Source organism: Balaenoptera physalus (assembly GCF_965194825.1).
Source record: "Balaenoptera physalus genome assembly, chromosome: 10".
Classification (NCBI taxonomy): Eukaryota; Metazoa; Chordata; class Mammalia; order Artiodactyla; family Balaenopteridae; genus Balaenoptera; species Balaenoptera physalus.
In genome coordinates this window covers 34,108,740-34,128,412 of record NC_138889.1, presented here as the reverse complement: position 1 = coordinate 34,128,412, position 19,673 = coordinate 34,108,740, and the positions used below count along the sequence as shown (strand labels likewise).

The 19,673-nt window shown below is 37.3% G+C and overlaps 1 protein-coding gene across 1 annotated transcript in view; it reads left to right on the top strand.

Annotated features, from left to right (window-relative positions):
* Nucleotides 1-19,673, top strand: part of CEP126 (centrosomal protein 126) — a 129,301-nt gene that overhangs the window by 41,345 nt on the left and 68,283 nt on the right. Inside the window, 1 exon segment of the mRNA XM_082410095.1 lies at nucleotides 18,940-19,085. Within this exon segment, the coding sequence (XP_082266221.1) occupies nucleotides 18,940-19,085 (146 nt within the window).

Genomic DNA, 19,673 nt, shown 5'->3' with positions numbered 1-19,673 from the left:
TGGAGTTTATTTTTGTGTATGGTGTTAGGGAGTGTTCTAATTTCATTCTTTTACATATAGCTGTCCAGTTTTCCCAGCACCACTTATTGAAGAGACTGTCTTTTCTCTGTTGTATATTCTTGCCTCCTTTGTCATAGATTAGGTGACCATAAGTGTGTGGGTTTACCTCTAGGGTTTCTATCCTGTTCCACTGATCTGTATTTCTGTTCTTGAGCCAGTATCATACTGTTTTGATGGCTGTAGCTTTGTAGAATAGCCTGAAGTCAGGGAGCCTGATTCCTCCAGCTCCGTTTTTCTTTCTCAAGATTACTTTGGCTATTAGGGGTGTTCTGTGTTTTCATACAAATTATAAAATTTTTTGTTCTAATTCTGTGAAAAATGCCATTGGAAATTTGATAGGGATTGCATTGAATCTGTAGATTGTTTTGGGTAGTATAGTCATTTTCACAATATTGATTCTTCCAGTCTGTCTGGTTTTGGTATCAGGGTGATGGGGACCTCATAGAATGAGTTTGGGAGTGTTTCTTCCTCTGCAAATTTTTGGAAGAATTTGAGAAGGATAAGTGTTGGCTCTTCTCTAAGCATTTGATTGAATTCACCTGTGCAGCTATCTGGTCCTGGACTTTTGATTGTTGGAAGATTTTTGATCACAGTTTCAATTTCATTACTTGTGATTTGTCTGTTCATATTTTCTGTTTCTTCCTGGTTCAATCTTGGAAGGTTGTACCTTTCTAAGAAGTTGTCCATTTCTTCCAGGTCGACCATGCTTCGGCATATAGTTGCTTGTAGTAGTCTCTTATGATCCTTTGTATTTCTGTTGTGTCCGTTGTAACTTCTCCTTTTTCATTTCTAATTTTATTGATTTGAGTCCTCTCCCTTTTTTTCTTGATGAGTCTGGCTAAAGGTTTATCAATTTTGTTTATCTTTTCAAAGAACCAGCTTTAGTTTTATTGATCTTTGCTATTTTCTTCATCTCTATTTCATTTATTTCTACTCTGATCTTTATGATGTCTTTTGTTCTGCTAACTTTGGGCTCTGTTTGTTCTTTCTCTAATTGATTTAGGTGTAAGGTTAGGTTGTTTATTTGAGATTTTTCTTGTTTCTTGAGCTGGGATTGTATTGCTATAAATTTCCCTCTTAGAACCACTTTTGCTGAGTCCAATAGGTTTTGGATTGTTGTATTTTCATTGTCATTTGTCTCCAGGTATTTTTTTTTATTTTCTCTTTGATTTCTTCAGTGATCCATTGTTTATTTAGTAACATATTGTTTAGCCTCCATGTGTTTGTATTTTTTATGGTGTATTTTCTATAATTGATTTCTAGTCTCATAGCATTGTGGTTGGAAAAGATGCTTGATATGATTTCAGTTTTCTTAAATTTACCGAGGCTTTATTTTTGACCCACAATATGATCCATCCTGGAGAATTTCTATGTACACTTGAGAAGAAAGTGTATTCTGTTGCTTTTGGATGGAATGTCCTATAAATATCAATTAAGTCTATCTGGTGTAATGTGTCATTTAAGGCTCGTGTTTCCTTATTAATTTTCTTTCTGGATGATCTGTCCATTGCTGTAAGTGGAGTGTTAAAGTCCCCCACTATTATTGTGTTACTGTCGATTTCCCCTTTTATGGCTGTTAACAATTGCCTTATATATTGTGGAGCACCTATGTTGGGTGCATATATATTTACAATTGTTATGTTTTCTTCTTGGATTGATCCCTTGATCATTATGTAGTGTCCTTCCTAGTCTCTTGCAACAGTATTTATTTTAAGGTCTATTTTGTCTGATGTGAGTATTGCTACTCCAGCTTTCTTTTGATTTCCATTTGCATGGAATATCTTTTTCCAACCCCTCACTTTCAGTATGTATGTGTCCCTAGGTCTGAAGTGGGTCTCTTGTAGACAGCATATATATGGGTCCAGTTTTTGTATCTGTTCAGCCAGTCTGTGTCTTTTGGTTGGAGCATTTAATCCATTTACATTTAAGGTAATTATCAATATGTATGTTCCTATTCCCATTTTCTTAATTGTTTTGGGTTTGTTTTGGTAGGTCTTTTCCTTCTCTTGTGTTTCCTGCCTAGAGAAGTTCCTTTAGCATTTGTTGTAAATCTGGTTTGGTCATGCTGAATTCTTTTATCTTTTGCTTGTCTGTAAAGCTTTTGATGTCTCTGTAGAATCTGAATGAGATCCTTGCCAGGTAGACTAATCTTGGTTGTAGGTTTTTCCCTTTCATCACTTTAAATATATCCTGCCACTGCCTTCTGGCCTGCAGAGTTTCTGCTGAAAGATCAGCTGTTAACCTTATGGGGATTCCCCTGTGTGTTATTTGTTGCATTTCCCTTGCTGCTTTTAATATTTTTTCTTTGTGTTTGGTTTTTGTTAGTTTGATTAATATGTGTCTCAGTGTGTTCCTCCTTGGATTTATCCTGTATGGGACTCTCTGGGCTTCTTGGATCTGGGTGACTCTTTCTTTTCCCATGTTAAGGAAGTTTTTGACTATAATCTCTTCAGATATTTTCTCAGACCCTTTCTCTTTTTCTTCTTCTTCTGGGACCCCTATAATTCAAATATTGGCACGTTTAATGTTGCCCCAGAAGTTCTGAGACTGCCCTCATTTCTTTTCATTCTTTTTTGTTGTTGTTGTTCTGTGGCAGTTATTTCCACCATTCTATATTCCAGCTCACATATCCATTCTTCTGCCTCAGTTATTCTGCTATTGATTCCTTCTAGTGTATGTTTCATTTAAGTTATTGTATTGTTCATCTCTGTTTACTTGTTCTTTAGTTCTTCTAGGTCCTTGTTAAACATTTCTTGTATGTTCTCGATTTATGCTTGTATTCTATTTCTTATATCTTGCATCATCTTTACTATCATTACTCTGAATTCTTTTTCAGGTAGATTGCCTATTTCCTCTTCATTTATTTGGTCTTGTGGATTTTTACCTTGCTCCTTCATCTGTAACTTATTTTTCTGTCGTCTCATTTTGTCTAACTTACTGGGTTTGTGTCTCCTTTCCACAGGCTGCAGGGTCATTGTTCCTCTTGTTTCTGGTGTCTGCTCCCTGGTGGGTGATGTTGGCCCAGGGGCTTGTGTAGTCTTCCTGGTAGGTATGACTAGTGCCTGTGCTGTGGTGGGTGATCTTGTCCCTCTGGTGGGCAGGGCCATGTCAGAGGGTTTGTTTTAGGGTATTTTTAAGCTTAGTACAACTTTAGGCAGCCTGTCTGCTAATGGGTGGGACTGTGTTCCTGTCTTGCTGGTTGTTTGGGCTGAGGAGTCCAGCACTGGAGGTTGCAGACTGTTGCGTGGAGCTGGGTCTTGGTGCCAAGATAGGGACCTCTGGGAGAGCTCACATCATTTAATATTCCCTGGGGCTGGGAATTCTTTGGCAGTCCAGTGGCCTGGCCTCAGCCCACCCACCATGGGGGACCAGGCTCAACCCCTGGCTTGGGAATCAAGACCAAGATTTAATTTTTATCTTTGCTTTTCAGTAGTTTGACTAAAATTACCTATGTCTGTGTTTTTGGTATTTATCTTAATAGGAGTTCACTGAGCTGCTTTTATCTGTAATTTAATATATTTCACCAAATTTAGGAAATTTTAGGCCATAGTTCTTCAAACGTTTTCTGCCTCATTCTCTTTCTCTTCTGTATCTGGGACTCTGATTACACATGTATTGTACCACATACACATAATAATTACTGCTTACTATTTAGTGACCCGCAGGTCACTAAAGCTGTTACTCATTCTTTTCCCATCTCATTCGTTCTGTTCTTCTGACTAGATGATTTCTAATTAATCTGTCCTCAAGTTTACTGACTCTTCTGATATCCATAATCTGCTACTAAGCCTACTAGTAAAATTTTTGTTTCAGATATTGTACTTTTCAGCTCCAAAATTTCCATTTATTTATTTTTTAAATAACTTTCATTTCTCTCCTCGCTATGTTTTTATTTTCCTTTAAGTGTTTAACCTATAAAAGGTTCTCACACATTTGCTATTCTATATCTACTAATATAAAACCAATGTAAACATCAATTATATTTTCTCTCTCTTATAAGAGTAATAATAGATAATGGGTAACAAATTCTCAATTATTATTCCTTGCTCACTAGAATCTTTTCATTATCATCTATCTTTACAATAACAATAAAATGGTTATAATTCATTTTTCCTGTTTTGAGATGCTAAACAACAAATAACTTGTTTCCTTGTTGTTGTAAGTGTCTGCTATACCAAATAAAAATTCAATGTCTTATTTGATGATTCAGATATGAGATATTATTGAGCCACTTTACATATTTGAATTACAGGAAGTTTATTTATTTATTTTATTTATTTTAAAAATTCCCTTAAACATCTAGACAGCCATGGATTTCTCAAGCCAACTCTCAGATGTATAGTTTTGTCTAGAATGAGCTTCATGTTAGCCAGATTAAAGGACAGATCATCAATGCATTTGCCCAGGAAAAAATATCTATAAGTATCACTGAAGCATCACTAAATTAGTAATATATTGTAGCTAAGGTTTCTTCCTTATCTGACTAGATAGTTATAAATCATTCTCATTACCAGTGAAAGAGACAGTGCTTTAGAACAAAAATACAAAAATTTTAAAAATCCCTAGAACAGACATCTCTGTTTTTTTTAAAAAGTAGTAGTAAATGTAAGTTGTTTTGTTCAATTACATGCTACACTGTCAGCCATGAGACATAAAAATGACAGTTGCCTAAGATGGCAGTTGCAAACTACTGATACTCTGAAACTGAACAATTCATGACATAGTGCTGTTTACAGAGGATATTTTATTAGCAAAACACTAATTTCCAGTGTGCTTCTTAACTTTTCCTAGTCATAAAAGCTTGTATAATAGATGGACTAATAAATCCTTTATAATTAGTATAAATAAGAAAGTAAAAATTATTTAGTAATAAAAATTTATTCCCATCCCCACTAAATAAATGTTAACTGGTTTTTTAAAAATATTGGTTAAAGTTATTCTGATCATTTCCTGCTATTAAAACAGACAACCCTAAAGCTTAGTGGCTTAAAACAATTTATTACACTTCTGTTTGTTGGCTGGTTCAGGTGGTTAATTCTCACTTGGGAATCTCATGCTGTTGCACTCAGATTTTGGTGGTGGGTGGAGTTATCTGAAGGTTCTACTGAGCTAGACATCCAAGACGGCTTCTTGTAACATATTTTGTGCTTGGGCTGGGATGGCTAGAACAGCTGGAGGCTAGCCAGGAATCTCTCTCCATGTGCTCTCTCTCCCTTTAGCTAGTTTGGACTTGTCCACATGGTGATCTCAAGATCATTCAACTTCTTACATGGAGTCTGTCTTTTCCTAGAGCAAGCATTCCAAAAGAACAACTTGGAAGCTACAGAGTTTCTAATCTCACTTAGGATGTCACACAGCATGACTTCTATAACATTCTGTTGGTTATAAGAGAGACACAGGGCCAGACTGATTCAAGCAAAGAGGACTACATAATCATGGTTCATTGGAGACTATCTTTGGAACTTTCTGAATTGACTCTATCAGCTTCTACCAAGCAAGCCTCCTAACAAAAGTAGAATACTCTTTAATGCCTCCATTTAATTACCTCTGTTTTCTTTATCTCTTTTCAAAGGCTGCATTATAATAAATGAACTGGCATTCCATATGTTTTATTTTTCTTTTCTAAATTTCCAGTTCTCTCTTTATAGTTCTGTTCAATTTAAGTGTCTTAAGATTCACGTGTGACTTGAACCTCTGCCTTCCTCTTTCCTCAAAGGTGTCCTTCCTCTAAACAAGTGGAAATCAGGGATAGAAGTAGTGAAGTAGTGAAGTCACCCTCATTGTTCACCTAGTGAAAGCTAGTAATATTTCTCCATATTTCTCCATATGGAGATATATATATCTCCATATCAACTGACCCTCCCCATCCCCAATTTTGTTGGGTCCTGCTGCTGGTTATTGCCAAAAAGTTTTGGACCTAGTCCCCTCGATACAATTCTGTTAAGCCTGCACTTGTGACAGTAGAAGTGTAAATATCTTGCAAGTCTGCCATTCTCAGGATTCCACCACACAAGGCTCTAGGGGTATATCACACTAGAAGGATTTCCCAGTGGATGGGCCTTTAGTTTTGGGAGTAGAATAATTCTTTTTTGTATGAAATTGTCTCATGCATTATATGACATTTAGCATTCTTTGTCCTAGGGAACTAAAATCTGGGAGCCCACCCCAATTATTGTGACAATCAGACTCCTCCACAAATTCCCAAGCATGCTGAGGGAAAGGGAAATGTTGAGAATCACGGGATTAGAATAATTAAAGGAAACTCTGTTTAAAAACAAAACTTTAAAAATTTTAAAATTAAATGACAACTGTGTGTTTTTCTATGGTATAAGGGAAAATTATTTAAGAAGTTAAATTAATCCCTTTATAGGCCTTCCTAGTTTTTAACCTCACTTCCTTGTCCTCAAGTCTTTGCCTGCTACAAAAGCCCTTCCTTCTTCAGAAAACCACACGGCCTACCAACAAAGTCTATTAAGATAGCTGCTAGTCTGATGTGTCCATTGAGCACTTAAGATGTGACTAGTCCCAACTGAAATGTAAAACAACACTTAGTACAAAAAAAGAAATAAAATATCCCAATAATTTTTTCATTGATACATGTTGAAATAATAATATTTTGGATATACTGAGTTAAATAAAATACTGAAATTCTCCTGTTTTTTAATGTGGCTACTAGAAAATGTAAAATTACATATACAGCTTACATTTTATTTCTAGTGGACAGTGCTGATAAATTATATCTCAGTATGGAGAGGCTTAGGGGTTCAATCTGGTTGCACAAAGGAGCTTACAGGTGCACTTGCACTGTACATTGCGTAAGGTTGAGAAAACATCCTCAATATCAAAGACCTGGGGGGATGCTTATTTTTTATTGTGATAAATTATGCATAACAAAATTTACCAGTTGAACCATTTTTAAGTATATAGTTGTGACATTAAGTACATTCACACTGTTGTGCAACCACCACAATCATCCATCTCCAGAACTTTTTCTTCTTCCCCAACTGAAACTCTGTGCCTATTAAATACTAACTCCCCATACCCTCCCTTCCTCCAGCCCCTGGCAACCACTACTGCATTTTCTCTCTCTGTGAACTTGACTACTCTAGGTACCTCATATAAGTAGAATTATATAAGATTTTTCCTTTTGTGACTGGCTTATTTAACTTAGCAGAATGCCTTCAAGGTTCATCCATGTTGTAGAATGTGTCAGAATTTCCTTATTTTTAAGGCTGAACAATATTCCATTGTATGTGTATGTTACATTTTGATTATCATTTCATTTGTCAATGGATGCTTGAGTTGCTTCCATCTTTTGGCTATAGTGAATAATACTGCTATGAACATGAGTGTAAAAACATATGTTTAAGCCCCTGATTTCACTTCTTTTGGTTATATTCCCAGAAGTGGAATCATGGTAATTCAATGTAGTTTTTTGAGGAATCACAGTACCATTTTCTACAGCAGCTGCTTGTTTTACATTCCCACCAGCAATGAATAAAGATTCCAATTTCTCCACATCCTCATCAACAGTTGTAATTTTCTGTGTTTTTTATAAATATAATAGTCATCCTGATGGGTATAAAGTGGTATCTCAATGTGGTTTTGATTTGCATTTTCCTAATGATTAGTGATGTTGAGCATCTTTTCATGTGCTTTGTGGCATTTGTGTATCTTCTTTGGAGAAATGTCTATTCAAGTCCTTTGCCCATTGTTTAACCAGGTTATTTTTATTGTTGAATTGTAGGAGTTCTTTATATATTCATGATATCAATCCCTTATCAGATATATGATTTGCAAATATTTTCTCCCATTCCGTGGGTTACGTTTTGACTGTTAAAAATGTTCTTTGATGCATAAAAGTTTTTAATTTTGATGAAGTCCAATTTATTTTTTCTTTTGTTGCCTATGCTTTTGGTGTCATGTCCAAGAAATTGTTGCCAAGTCCAGTGAAGCTTTTTCCTTATGCTTTCTTCTAAGAGTTTTATAGTTTTGGCTCTTATGTTTAGGTCTTTGATCTATTTTGAGTTAATGTTCATATATGCTGTAAGATAAGGGTCCAAGTTCAGTCTTCTGCATATGGATATCCAGTTTTCCCAATACCATTTACTGAAAAGACTATCTTTTCCTCAAAGACACAAGGTTTTGGCACCCTTGTCGAAAATCATTTGACCATGCAAGGGTTTACTTCTGGTCTGTCTAATCTACTCTGTTAATCTATGTGTCTGTCTTTATGCCAGTACTACACTGCTTTGATTACCATAGATTTGTAGTAAGTTTTTAAATCAGGAAGTATGAGACCTCCACCTTTGTTCTTTATCAAGACTGTTTTAGCTATTTGGGGTCCCTTGAGATTTCATATGAATTTTAGGATAGATCTTTCTATTTCTGCAAAAAAAAACACCATTGAGGTTTTGATAAGAATTGTCACTTTGGATAGTATTGGTATCTTAGCAATATTAAGTCTTCCAATCTATGAACATGGTGTGTCTTTCCATTTATTTGTCTTTTAAAATTTCTTTCATCTATGTTTTATAGTTTCAGTGTACAAGTCTTTCCACTCCTTGGTTAAGATTTTTCCTATATATTTTGTTATTTTTGATAATAATGAAAATGGAATTTTTTTCTTAACTTCCTTTCCATACTGTTCATTATTAGGTATAGAAACACAAATGATTTTTGTGTGTTGATTTTGTATCCTGCAACTTTGCTGAATTTGTTTATTGGTTCTAACAGTGTCTTTGTGCAATTGTTAGGGTTTTCTACACATATCATGTTATCTGTGAATAGATAAAAGTTTACTTTTTCCTCTCCAATTTGGGTGCCTTATTTTTCTTGCCTAATTACTCTGGCTAGGACTCTCAGTACTATGTTGAATCAAGTTGTGAATGATGCTTTCCTTGACTTGTCCTGGGGGAATTCTTTTTTTCTTCTTCTTCTTCTTTATTAGAGTATAATTGCTTTACAATGTTGTGTTAGTTTCTGCTGTACAACAAAGTGAATCAGCTACATGTATACATGTATCCCCATATCCTCCCCCTCTTGAGCCTCCCTCCACCCTCCCTAACCCATCCCTCTAGGTCATCACAAAGCATCGAGCTGGTCTCCCAGTGCTATGCAGCAGCTTCCCACTAGCCATCCATTTTACATTTGGTAGTGTATATATGTCAATGCTACTCTGTCACTTTGTCCCAACTTCCCCTTCCCTGCCATGTCCTCAGTTCCGTTCTCTACATCTGCATCTTTATTCCTGCCCTCCCACTAGGTTCACTAGTACCACTTTTTTAGATTCCATATATATGTGTTAGCATACAGTATTTGTTTTTCTTTTTCTGACTTGCTTCACTCTATATGACATACTCTAGGTCCATCCACCTCACTACAAATAACTCAGTTTCATTTCTTTTTATGGCTGAGTAGTATTCCATTGTATATATGTGCCACATCTTCTTTATCCATTCATCTGTCAATGGACGATGAGGTTGCTTCCATGTCCTGGCTATTGTAAGTAGTGTTGCAATGACCATTGTGCTACATGTATCTTTTTGAATTATGGTTTTCTCAGGGTATATGCCCAGTAGTGGGATTGCTGGGTCATATGGTAGTTCTATTTTTAGATTTTTAAGGAACCTCTATACCGTTCTGCATAGTGACTGTATCAATTTACATTCCCACCAACACTGTAGGAGGTTTCCTTTTCTCCACACCCTGTCCAGCATTTATTGGTTCTAGATTTTTTGATGATGGCCATTCTGACTAGTGTGAGGTGATACCCCATTGTACTTTTGATTTGCATTTCTCTAATAATTAGTGATGTTGAGAATCTTTTCATGTGTTTGTTGGCAATCTGTATATCTTCTTAGGAGAAATGACTATTTAGAACTTCCACTCATTTTTTGATTGGGTTATTTGGTTTTTTTTGATATTGAGCAGCATGAGCTGTTTGTATATTTTGAAGATTAGTCCTTTGTCAGTTACTTTGCTTGCAAATATTTTCTCCCATTCTGAGGGTTGTCTTTTCATTTTGTTTATGGTTTCCTTTGCCATGCAAAAGATTTTTATTTTAATTAGATCCCATTTGTTTATTTTTGTTTTTATTTTCATGACTCTAGGAGGTGGATCAAAAAATATCTTGCTGCAATTTATGTCAAAGTGTGTTCTGCCTATGTTTTCCTCTAAGAGTTTTATAGTGTCCAGCCTTATATTTAGGTCTTTAATCCATTTTGAGTTTATTTTTGTGTATGGTGTTAGGGAGTGTTCTAATTTCATTCTTTTACATGTAGCTGTCCAGTTTTCCCAGCACCACTTATTGAAGAGGCTGTCTTTTCTCCATTGTATGTTCTTGCCTCCTTTATCATAGATTAGGTGACCGTAGGCTTGTCTCTGTGGTTTCTATCCTGTTCCATTGATCTATATGTCTGTTTTTCTGCCAGTACCATACTGTCTTGATTACTGTAGCTTTGTAGTATAGTCTGAAGTTGGGGAGTCTGATTCCTCCAGCTCTGTTTTTCTTTCTCAAGATCGCTTTGGCTATTCATGGTCTTTTGTGTTTCCATACAAATTGTAAATTTTTTGGTTCTAATTCTGTGAAAAATGCTCTTGATAATTTGATAGGGATTGCACTGAAACTGTAGATTGCTTTGGGTAATATAGTCATTTTCACAATACTGATTCTTACAATCCAAGAACATGGTATATCTCTCCATCTGTTTATGTCATCTATGATTTCTTTCATCAGTATCTTATAGTTTTCTGCATACAGGTCTTTTGCCTCCTTAGGTAGGTTTATTCCTAAGTATTTTATTCTTTTTGTTGCGATGGTAAATGAGACTGTTTCCTTAATTTCTCTTTCTGATTATTCGTTGTTAGTGTATAGGAATGCAAGAGATTTCTGTGTATTAATTTTGTATCCTGCAACTTTGTATCTTGCAGCTTAATTTCATTGATTAGCTCTAGTAGTTTTCTAGTAGCATCTTTAGGATTTTCTATGCCTAGTATCATGTCATCTGCAAACAGTGACAGGTTTACTTCTTCTTTTCCAATTTGGATTCCTTTTATTTCTTTTTCTTCTTTGATTGCCATGGATAAAACTTCCAAAACTATGTTGAATAATAGTGGCAAGAGTGGCCATCCTTGTCTTCTTACTGATCTTAGAGGAAATGCTTTCAGTTTTTCACAATTGAGAATGATGTTTACCATGGATTTGTCATATATGGCCTTTATTATATTGAGGTAGGTTCCCTCTCTGCCCACTTTCAGAAGAGTTTTTATCATAAACGGGTATTGAATTTTGTCAAAAGATTATTCTGCATCTATTGAGATGATTTTGTCATTTTATTCTTCAATCTGTTAATATGTTGTATCACACTGATTGATTTGTGTATATTGAAGAATCCTTGAATCCCTGAGATAAATCCTACTTGATCAGGGTGTATGATCCTTTAAATGTGTTGTTGGATTCTGTTTGCTAGTATTTTGTTGAGGATTTTTGCATCTATGTTCATCAGGATATTTGCCTGTAATTTTCTTTTTTTGTTATATCTTTGACTGGATTTGGTATCAGGGTGATGGTCCCATTGTAGAATGAGTTTGGGAATGTTCCTCCCTCTGCTGTATTTTGGAAGAGTTTGAGAAGGATAGGTGTTAGCTTTTCTCTAAATCTTTGATAGAATTCACCTGTGAAGCCATCTGGTCCTGGACTTTTGTTTGTTGGAAGATTTTTAATCACAGTTTCAATTTCAGTGCTTGTGATTGGTCTGTTTATATTTTCTATTTCTTCCTGGTTCAGTCTTGGAAGGTTAAGAATTTGTCCATTTCTTCCAGGTTGTCCTTTTTTTTTTTTTTTTTTGGCATATAGTTGCTTTTAGTAGTCTCTTATGATCCTTTGTATTTCTGTAGTATCAGTGTAACTTCTCCTTTTTCTTTTCTAATTTTATTGATTTGAGTCCTCTCCCTTCTTTCCTTCATGTTTCTGGCTAAAGGTTTATCAATTTTGTTTACCTTCTCAAAGAACCAGCTTTTAGTTTCACTTATCTTTGCTATTGTTTTCTTTGTTTCTATTTCATTTACTTCTAGTCTGATCTTTAAGATTTCTTTCCTTCTACTAACTCTGGGTTTTGTTTGTTCCTCTTTCTCTAGTTGCTTCAGGTGTAAGATTAGGTTGTTTATTTGAGATTTTTCTTGTTTCTTGAGGTAGGATTGTATTGCAAGAAAGTTCCCTCTTAGAACTGCTTTTGCTGCATCCCATAGGCTTTGGGTTATCGTGATTTCATTGTCATTTTTTTCTAGGTGTTTTTTTATATCCTCTTTGATTTCTTCAGTGATCCATTGTTTATTTAGTAACACATTGTTTAGCCTCCATGTTTTTTGTGTTCTGTACAGTTTATTTTCTGTAATTGATTTCTAATATCATAGCGTTGTGTTCAGAAAAGATGTTTGACATGACACGGGGAGGGGGAAGGGTAAGTTGGACAAACTGAGAGGGTAACATTGACACATATACACTACCAAATGTAAAATAGATAGCTAGTGGGAAGCAGCTGCATAGCACACGGAGATCACCTCGGTGCTTTGTGACAATCTAGAGGGGTGGGATAAGGAGGGTGGGAGGGAGACACAAGAGGGAGGGTATATGGTGATATATGTATGAATATACCTGATTCACAGTTATACAGCAAAAACTAACAAAACACTGTGAAGCAATTATACTCCAAAAAAGATGTTTAAAAAACGAATTTTCAGTTTTCTTAAATGTACCAAGGCTTTATTTGTGACCCAAGATGTGATCTATCCTGGAGGATGTTCCATGTGCACTGGAGAAGAAAATGTATTCTGCTGCTTTCAGATGGCATGTCATATAAATATCAATGGAGTCTGTCTGGTCTAATGTGTCATTTAAGGCTTGTGTTTCCTTATTAATTTTCTGTCTGGATGACCTGTCCTTCGGTGTAAGTGGGGTGTTAAAGTCCCCCACTATTATTGTGTTACTGTCGATTTCCCCTTTTATGGCTGTTAGCTTTTGCCTTATGTACTGAGGTGCTCCTATGTTGGGTGCATATGTATTTACAATTGTTATATCTTCTTCTTGGATTGATCCCTCGATCATTATGTAGTGTCCTTCCTTGTCTCTTATAACAATCTTTATTTTAAAGTCTATTTTGTCTGATATGAGTATTGCTCCTCCAGCTTTCTTTTGATTTCCATTTGCATGGAATACCTTCTTCCACCCTCTCACTTTCAGTCTGTATGTGTCCCTAGGTCTGAAGTGGGTCTCTTGTAGACAGCATATATATGGGTCTTGTTTTTGTATCCACTCAACCAGTCTGTCTTTTGGTTGACTCATTTAATCCATTTACATTTAAGGTAATTATTGATATGTGTATTTCTATTGCTATTTTCTTGTTTTGGGTTTGTTTTTTTACATCCCTTTTCTTCCCTTCCTCTTTTGTTCTCTTCTCTTGTGGTTTGATGACCATTTTTAGTGTTGTGTTTGGGTTGCTTTTTCTTTTGTGTGTGTGTATCTATTGTAGTTTTTGAGTTTGCTCTTTCCATGAGGTTTTGATATACAGTCTATATAAGTACAAGGGTTTTTTTTAATTTTCTTTAGCTGCTAGTCTGTTTCCCACCTAGAGGAGTTCCTGTAGCATTTGTTGCAAAGCTGGTCTGGTGGGACTAAATTCTCTTAGCTTTTGCTTGTCTGTAATGCTTTTGATTTCTCCATCAAATCTGAATGAGAGCTTTGGTGGATAGAGTGTTCTTGGTTTTAGGTTCTTCCCTTTCATCACTTTAAATTATTGTGCCACTCCCTTCTGGCTTGCAGAATTTCTGCTGAGAAATCATCTGATAACTTTATGGGAGTTCCCTTGTATGTTATTTGTCCTTTGTCCCTTGTTGCTTTTAATATTTTTTTTTGTCTTTAATTTTTTTTTCAATTTGATTACTATGTGTCTCAGCATGTTCCTCCTTGGGTTTATCCTGCCTCTGAGTCTCTGCACTTCCTGGTCTTGGTTGACTGTTTCCTATCCCACGTTAGGTAAGTTTTCAGCTGTTGTCTTTTCAAATATTTTCTCGTGTCCTTTCTCTCTCTCTTCTCCTTCTGGGACCCCTATAATGCAAATGTTTGTGTGTTTAATGTTGTCCCAGAGGTCTCTTAGGCTATCTTCATATCTTTTCATTCTTTTTTCTTTATTCTGTTCCATGGCAGTGATTTCCACCATTTTTTCTTCCAGGTCTCTTATCCTTTCTTCTGCCTCAGTTATTCTGCTATTGATTCCTTATAGTGTGTTTTTCATTTCAGTTACTGTATTATTCATCTCTGTTTGTTCTTTAGTTCTTCTAGGTCTTTGTTAAACATATCTTGCATCTTCTCAATCTTTACTTCCATTCTTTTTCTGAGATCCTGGATCATCTTCACTATCTTTTTTCTGAATTCTTTTTCTGGAAAGTTGTTTATCTCCACTTCATTTAGTTGTTTTTCTGGGGTTTTATCTTGTTCCTTCATCTGGGGCATAATCCTCTGCCTTTTCCTTTTGTCTAACTTTCTGTGATTGTGGTTTTCATTCTGCAGGCTGCAGGACTGTATTCTTGTTGCTTCTGTATCTGCCCTCTGGTGGATGAGGCTATCTATCTAAGAGGCTTGTGCAAGCTTCCTGGTGGGAGGGACTGGTGGTGGGTAGAACTGGGTCTTGCTCTGGTGGGCAAGGCCTCAGTAAAACTTTAATCCACTTGTCTGCTGGTGGGTGGGGCTGTGTTCCCTCCCTGTTAGTTGTTTGGCCTGAGGCAATCCAACCCTAGAGCCTATAGGCTGTATGTTGGGGCTAATGGGGGCCTCTGGGAGGGCTCATGCCAATGGGTACTTCCCAAACTGCTGCTGTCATTGCCCTTGTCCCCACAGTGAACCACAGCCACCCCCTGCCTCTGCAGGAGACCCTCCAACACTAGCAGGTAAGTTTGGTTCAGTCTCCTATGGGGTCCCTGCTCTTTTCCCCTGCATCCTGGTGCATCCAAGACTTTGTGTGTGCCCTCCAAGAATGGAGTCTCTGTTTCCCCCAGTCCTGTAGAAGTCCTGCAATCAAATCCCACTGGCCTTCAAAGTCAGATTCCCTGGAGATTCCTAGTCCCATTGCCAGATCCCCAGGCTGGGGAGCCTGACATGGAGCTCAGAACCTTCGCTCCAGTGGGAGAACTTCTGTGGTATAATTGTTCTCCAGTTTGTGGGTCGCCGAACTGGTGGGTATGGGATTTGATTTTATCGTGATTGCACCCCTCCTACCATCTTATTGCAGCCTCTCCTTTGTCTTTGGATGTGGTGTATCTTTTGTCGTGGGTTCCAGCGTCTTCTTGTCAATGGTAGTTCAGCAGTTAGCTGTGATCTTGGTGCTCTCGCAAGAGGAGGTGAGCGCATGTCCTTCTACTCCACCGTCTTGAACCTTGGGTTTGGTTTTGTAGGTCTTTTTTCTCCCCTTCCACTTTTGTTCTCTTCTCTTGTGTTTCTTTTTTTTTTTTTTCCTTTTTTAGATTTTATTTTATTCATTGATTGATTGATTGCTATGTTGGGTCTTCGTTTCTGTGCTAGGGCTTTCTCTAGTTGCAGCAAGCGGGGGCCACTCTTCATCGTGGTGCATGAGCCTCTCACCATCGTGGCCTCTCTTGTTGTGGAGCACAGGCTCCAGACACGCAGGCTCAGTAGTTGTGGGTCACGGGCCTAGTTGCTCCGCGGCATGTGGGATCTTCCCAGACCAGGGCTCGAACCTGTGTCCCCTGCATTAGCAGGCAGATTCTCAACCACTGTGCCACCAGGGAAGACCCTCTTGTGCTTCTTGCCTAGAGAATTTCCTTTAGCAATTGTTGTCAAGCTGGTTTGGTGGTGCTGAATTCAGTTAGCTTTTGCTTGTCTGTAAAGCTTTTGATTTCTCTGTCAGATCTGAATGAGAGCCTTGCTGGTTAGAGTATTCTTGGATTTGGTTTTTCCTTTCATCACTTTAAATATATCCTGCCACTCCCTTCTGGCCTGCAGAGTTTTTGCTGAAAAATCAGCTGAAAACCTTATGGAGAGTCCCTTGTATTTTATTTTTGCTTTTCCTTGTTGCTTTTAATATTTTTCTTTGTATTTAATTTTTGTTAGTTTGATTAATATGTGTCCCGGCATGTTTCTCCTTGGGTTTATCCTGTATGGGACTCTCTGCGCTTCCTGGACTTGGGTGACTATTTCCTTTCCCATGTTAGGCAAGTTTTTGACTATGATCTCTTCAAATATTTTCTCAGGCCCTTTCTCTTTTTCTTCTTCTTCTGGGACCCCTATAATTGGAATGTTGGTACATTTAATATTGTCCCAGAGGTCTCTGAGACTGAATTTAATATTGTCCCAGAGGTCTCTGAGAACAGAATAAAGAGTTTTTCTTTATTCTGTTCCATGGCAGAGATTTCCACCATTCTGTCTTCCAGCTCACTTATCCATTCTTCTGCCTCTGTTATTCTGCTATTGATTCCTTCTAGTATATTTTTTATTTCAGTTATTGTCTTGTTCATCTTTGTTTGTTTGTTCTTTAGTTCTTCTAGTTCTTTGTTAAACTTTTCTTGTATCTTCTTGATCCATGCCTCCATTCTGTTTCTGAGATCTTGGATCATCTTTACTATCATTACTCTGAATCCTTTTTCAGGTAGATTGCCTATTTCCTCTTCATTTATTTGGTCTTGTGGATTTTTACCTTGCTCCTTCATCTGTAACTTATTTTTCTGTCATCTCATTTTGTCTAACTTACTGTGTTTGTGGTCTCCTTTCTGCAGGCTGCAGTGTTGTAGTTCCTCTTGTTTCTGGTGTCTGCCCCCTGTTGGGTGAGGTTGGTCCAGAGGCTTGTGCTGTTATCCCCTCGATAGGGGCTTTGATTGGTGTTGTGGTGATCAGAGCCTGCCCTAGATATTGAGCAGGGGCTCCCCTTTGCTCTGTGGTTGTCACTGCCCTGTCAGGGGTGGAGTCTGCTCCCTAGGTGTTGGAGTAGAGGCCCCCAGATCTGTTTCTTCGCTGTGGTTCTGATCTGTGGTGCAAGGTAGGCAGAATTGGAGCATTCTCACTAGGAGAGAAGCCACTGAGTTTTCCTCCTTTAGAGCTGTTCACCTGTGTATGTGCTCTGTTGTGTCCCCTTTCACCCACTGTGTGGGCTCACAAAGTATCTGTTGTTGGCACTGCTCTCAGTCCCACCTTAACTGTGGGTATGCTGGCAATTGGCCCTGGTAACTCTTGGACATTCTTTTCACCCAGCCACCAGCGCAGGTCTACTGAGGTTAGGTCCCAGTACTGCAGTAATCATGCACCTGGACCCGCTGTGGGAGCTATGGAGGCAGCTCAAATTCTGGTCTGGCCCTACTCCCACATGTACATGCCCACAGAGCCCACAGCTGGTAAAGCCAGACTCGTCCCAGATGCAAGAGCACTTGTCCTTTCAGATGTTTCACAGACACTGAATTTAGGAATCTGTCAGCCAAGGTGTAAGTCCACAGTTTGTGCAGCCACGAGGAGAGATTTCAGCTCTTCTTTCTTAGTCACATAGCCCCTGGGGCTCAGCTGTGGTTTCAGCCCCTCCTCTGGGTGAATTTCCTAGTGCAGGGAGCTATCTGTGCCCTCCTAGGACACCAGGGCAAGTCCTGGCACCCACTAGCAAATTTCCTAGTGGGAGGAGTTATCCACACACTCCCAGGACAGTTGGCTGGTCCTGAAAGCAACTGGCAGATTTCCTAGTAGTGAAAGGTTTCCATGCGCTCCTGGGACAGCAGGGCTTGTTCCAGTACCCAATGATGGATTCTGGGGGAATTCTTGAAGGAGATTGTTTTGAGAAGTAAAAATATCCTCTCTCACCTGTGGCACCACACCACTACCTCGTACCTACCTCAGAGACTGAACCACTTGAAGATCTACGGCCCTACTGCCCAGAATTATAGTTCCTAAAATCTGAGTTATTAAACTAGAATAATGCTCCAGCCAGTGGAGGTCTTTGGAAGGATGGTTAATAGTAACCTATGACACTGAAAAATTTAAAGAGTTCTTACCAACCACCTCCCAACCCCATGTATTCCAAAGAGGTACGTGGAGGTTTCTCTACCAGTGAGTTGTAGACTTGCTTCTTCATTTTTCTCATTATCCAGAAGATAATTATTGAATCATTCAAACACACACATTCTTATGAACATAATTAATTCTTTGAAATTAATTCTTTGAATATAAACTCAAATGCCTAGGGACAATCAGAAATAAATGAATCAGGAAAGTTAAGAAAAATAGAGATGGTAAGAATTATGGGCAGGTGTTTATAACCATGTGTGAATAAGAGTCCAGGGTTGCCAAATCTTTCATATTTTCAAGAGAAGTCGAGAATCAAGATTTTTATGTAAATTGTCCGGATTTTTAGCACAGTTCAGACTCAACATGACTGCCAATTTTGAACTTTTGGCTAAAAGAAAAAGAGAAATATACAATATTTTCCTTGTTACCCATAATTTTCAAGACTGATTCTTTTACCAATGAGTTAGTTCTTCACATTATAGAAAATAGTGTAGCTTTTTAGAAAAGACTTTTTCCACAGCAGGGCTTGGGAAGTGGAAGTGGGACATGTGTGCAGGCCTGCCCAAAATTAGAAAGAGCTTCATTAAAGGCCTTCTTTTAGTTACAGAAGACCTAGATAAGGTTCTGAAATTACTATTTGCAAAGGTATTTAAATTCTTAGCAAAGGGCCTTTTTAAATTTAAAACGTTGTTCTAAGTAATTAAACTTTTGAAATATGAAAACACTCTTATATAATAAATGCATTGTTTTGGAACTATTTTCTGTGTTGTGATTTTATAAACTTATTATCTAATTCTGTTGTCTACCTTGTGTTTTAAATACAGAGCTTTTGAAGAGAAACGAAAACAACAAGAAGAAAGAGAACACCAAATCAGAGAACAAATACTTCAACAACGAAAACAAAAGTTTGAAGAAGTTACTGAAAAATTCCAGCGTGCCCATATTCCTTTTTCACAGCGGAAGAGAACAGGTGCCTTAATTTCTAGAGCAATATAAAAGCAAAAAAATGAAAGTTATAATCACATTCAGCTTGAGTAGCCAATAAAATAAATTAAGAAACAAAGTGGAAATTCAGACTAAAAAGACTACTATGCCTTTTGAATAATAGGACTTTAACCAAATGAAAAATTGCAATTTGATATAGGTTTAATTTGGAGAATTAATATTTTGTTGGCTCTATTTGTAAATTTGGAAAGTACACAAGTTTGATTCTACTTAATACTGGCTTACAGTGTTTTGTCTTTTTAAAACTGATTTAATAAATAGCTTAACATAAAAAGAAAATTTAGCATTTAGGTTTAGTAAATTTATATATATGTATACATATATGTGTGTGTGTGTGTATATATATATATATATATATATGTATATATATATATATATATATCCTTTTTTTTTTTTTTTGGCTGCACCACACGGCATGTGGAATCTTAATTCCCTGACCAGGGATCAAGCCCGTGCCCCCTGCAGTGGAAGCATGGAGTCTTAACCACTGGACCGGCAGGGAAGTCGTTAGGTTTAATAATTTAATGTCAGATTCATTTTGGCATTTTGTCCA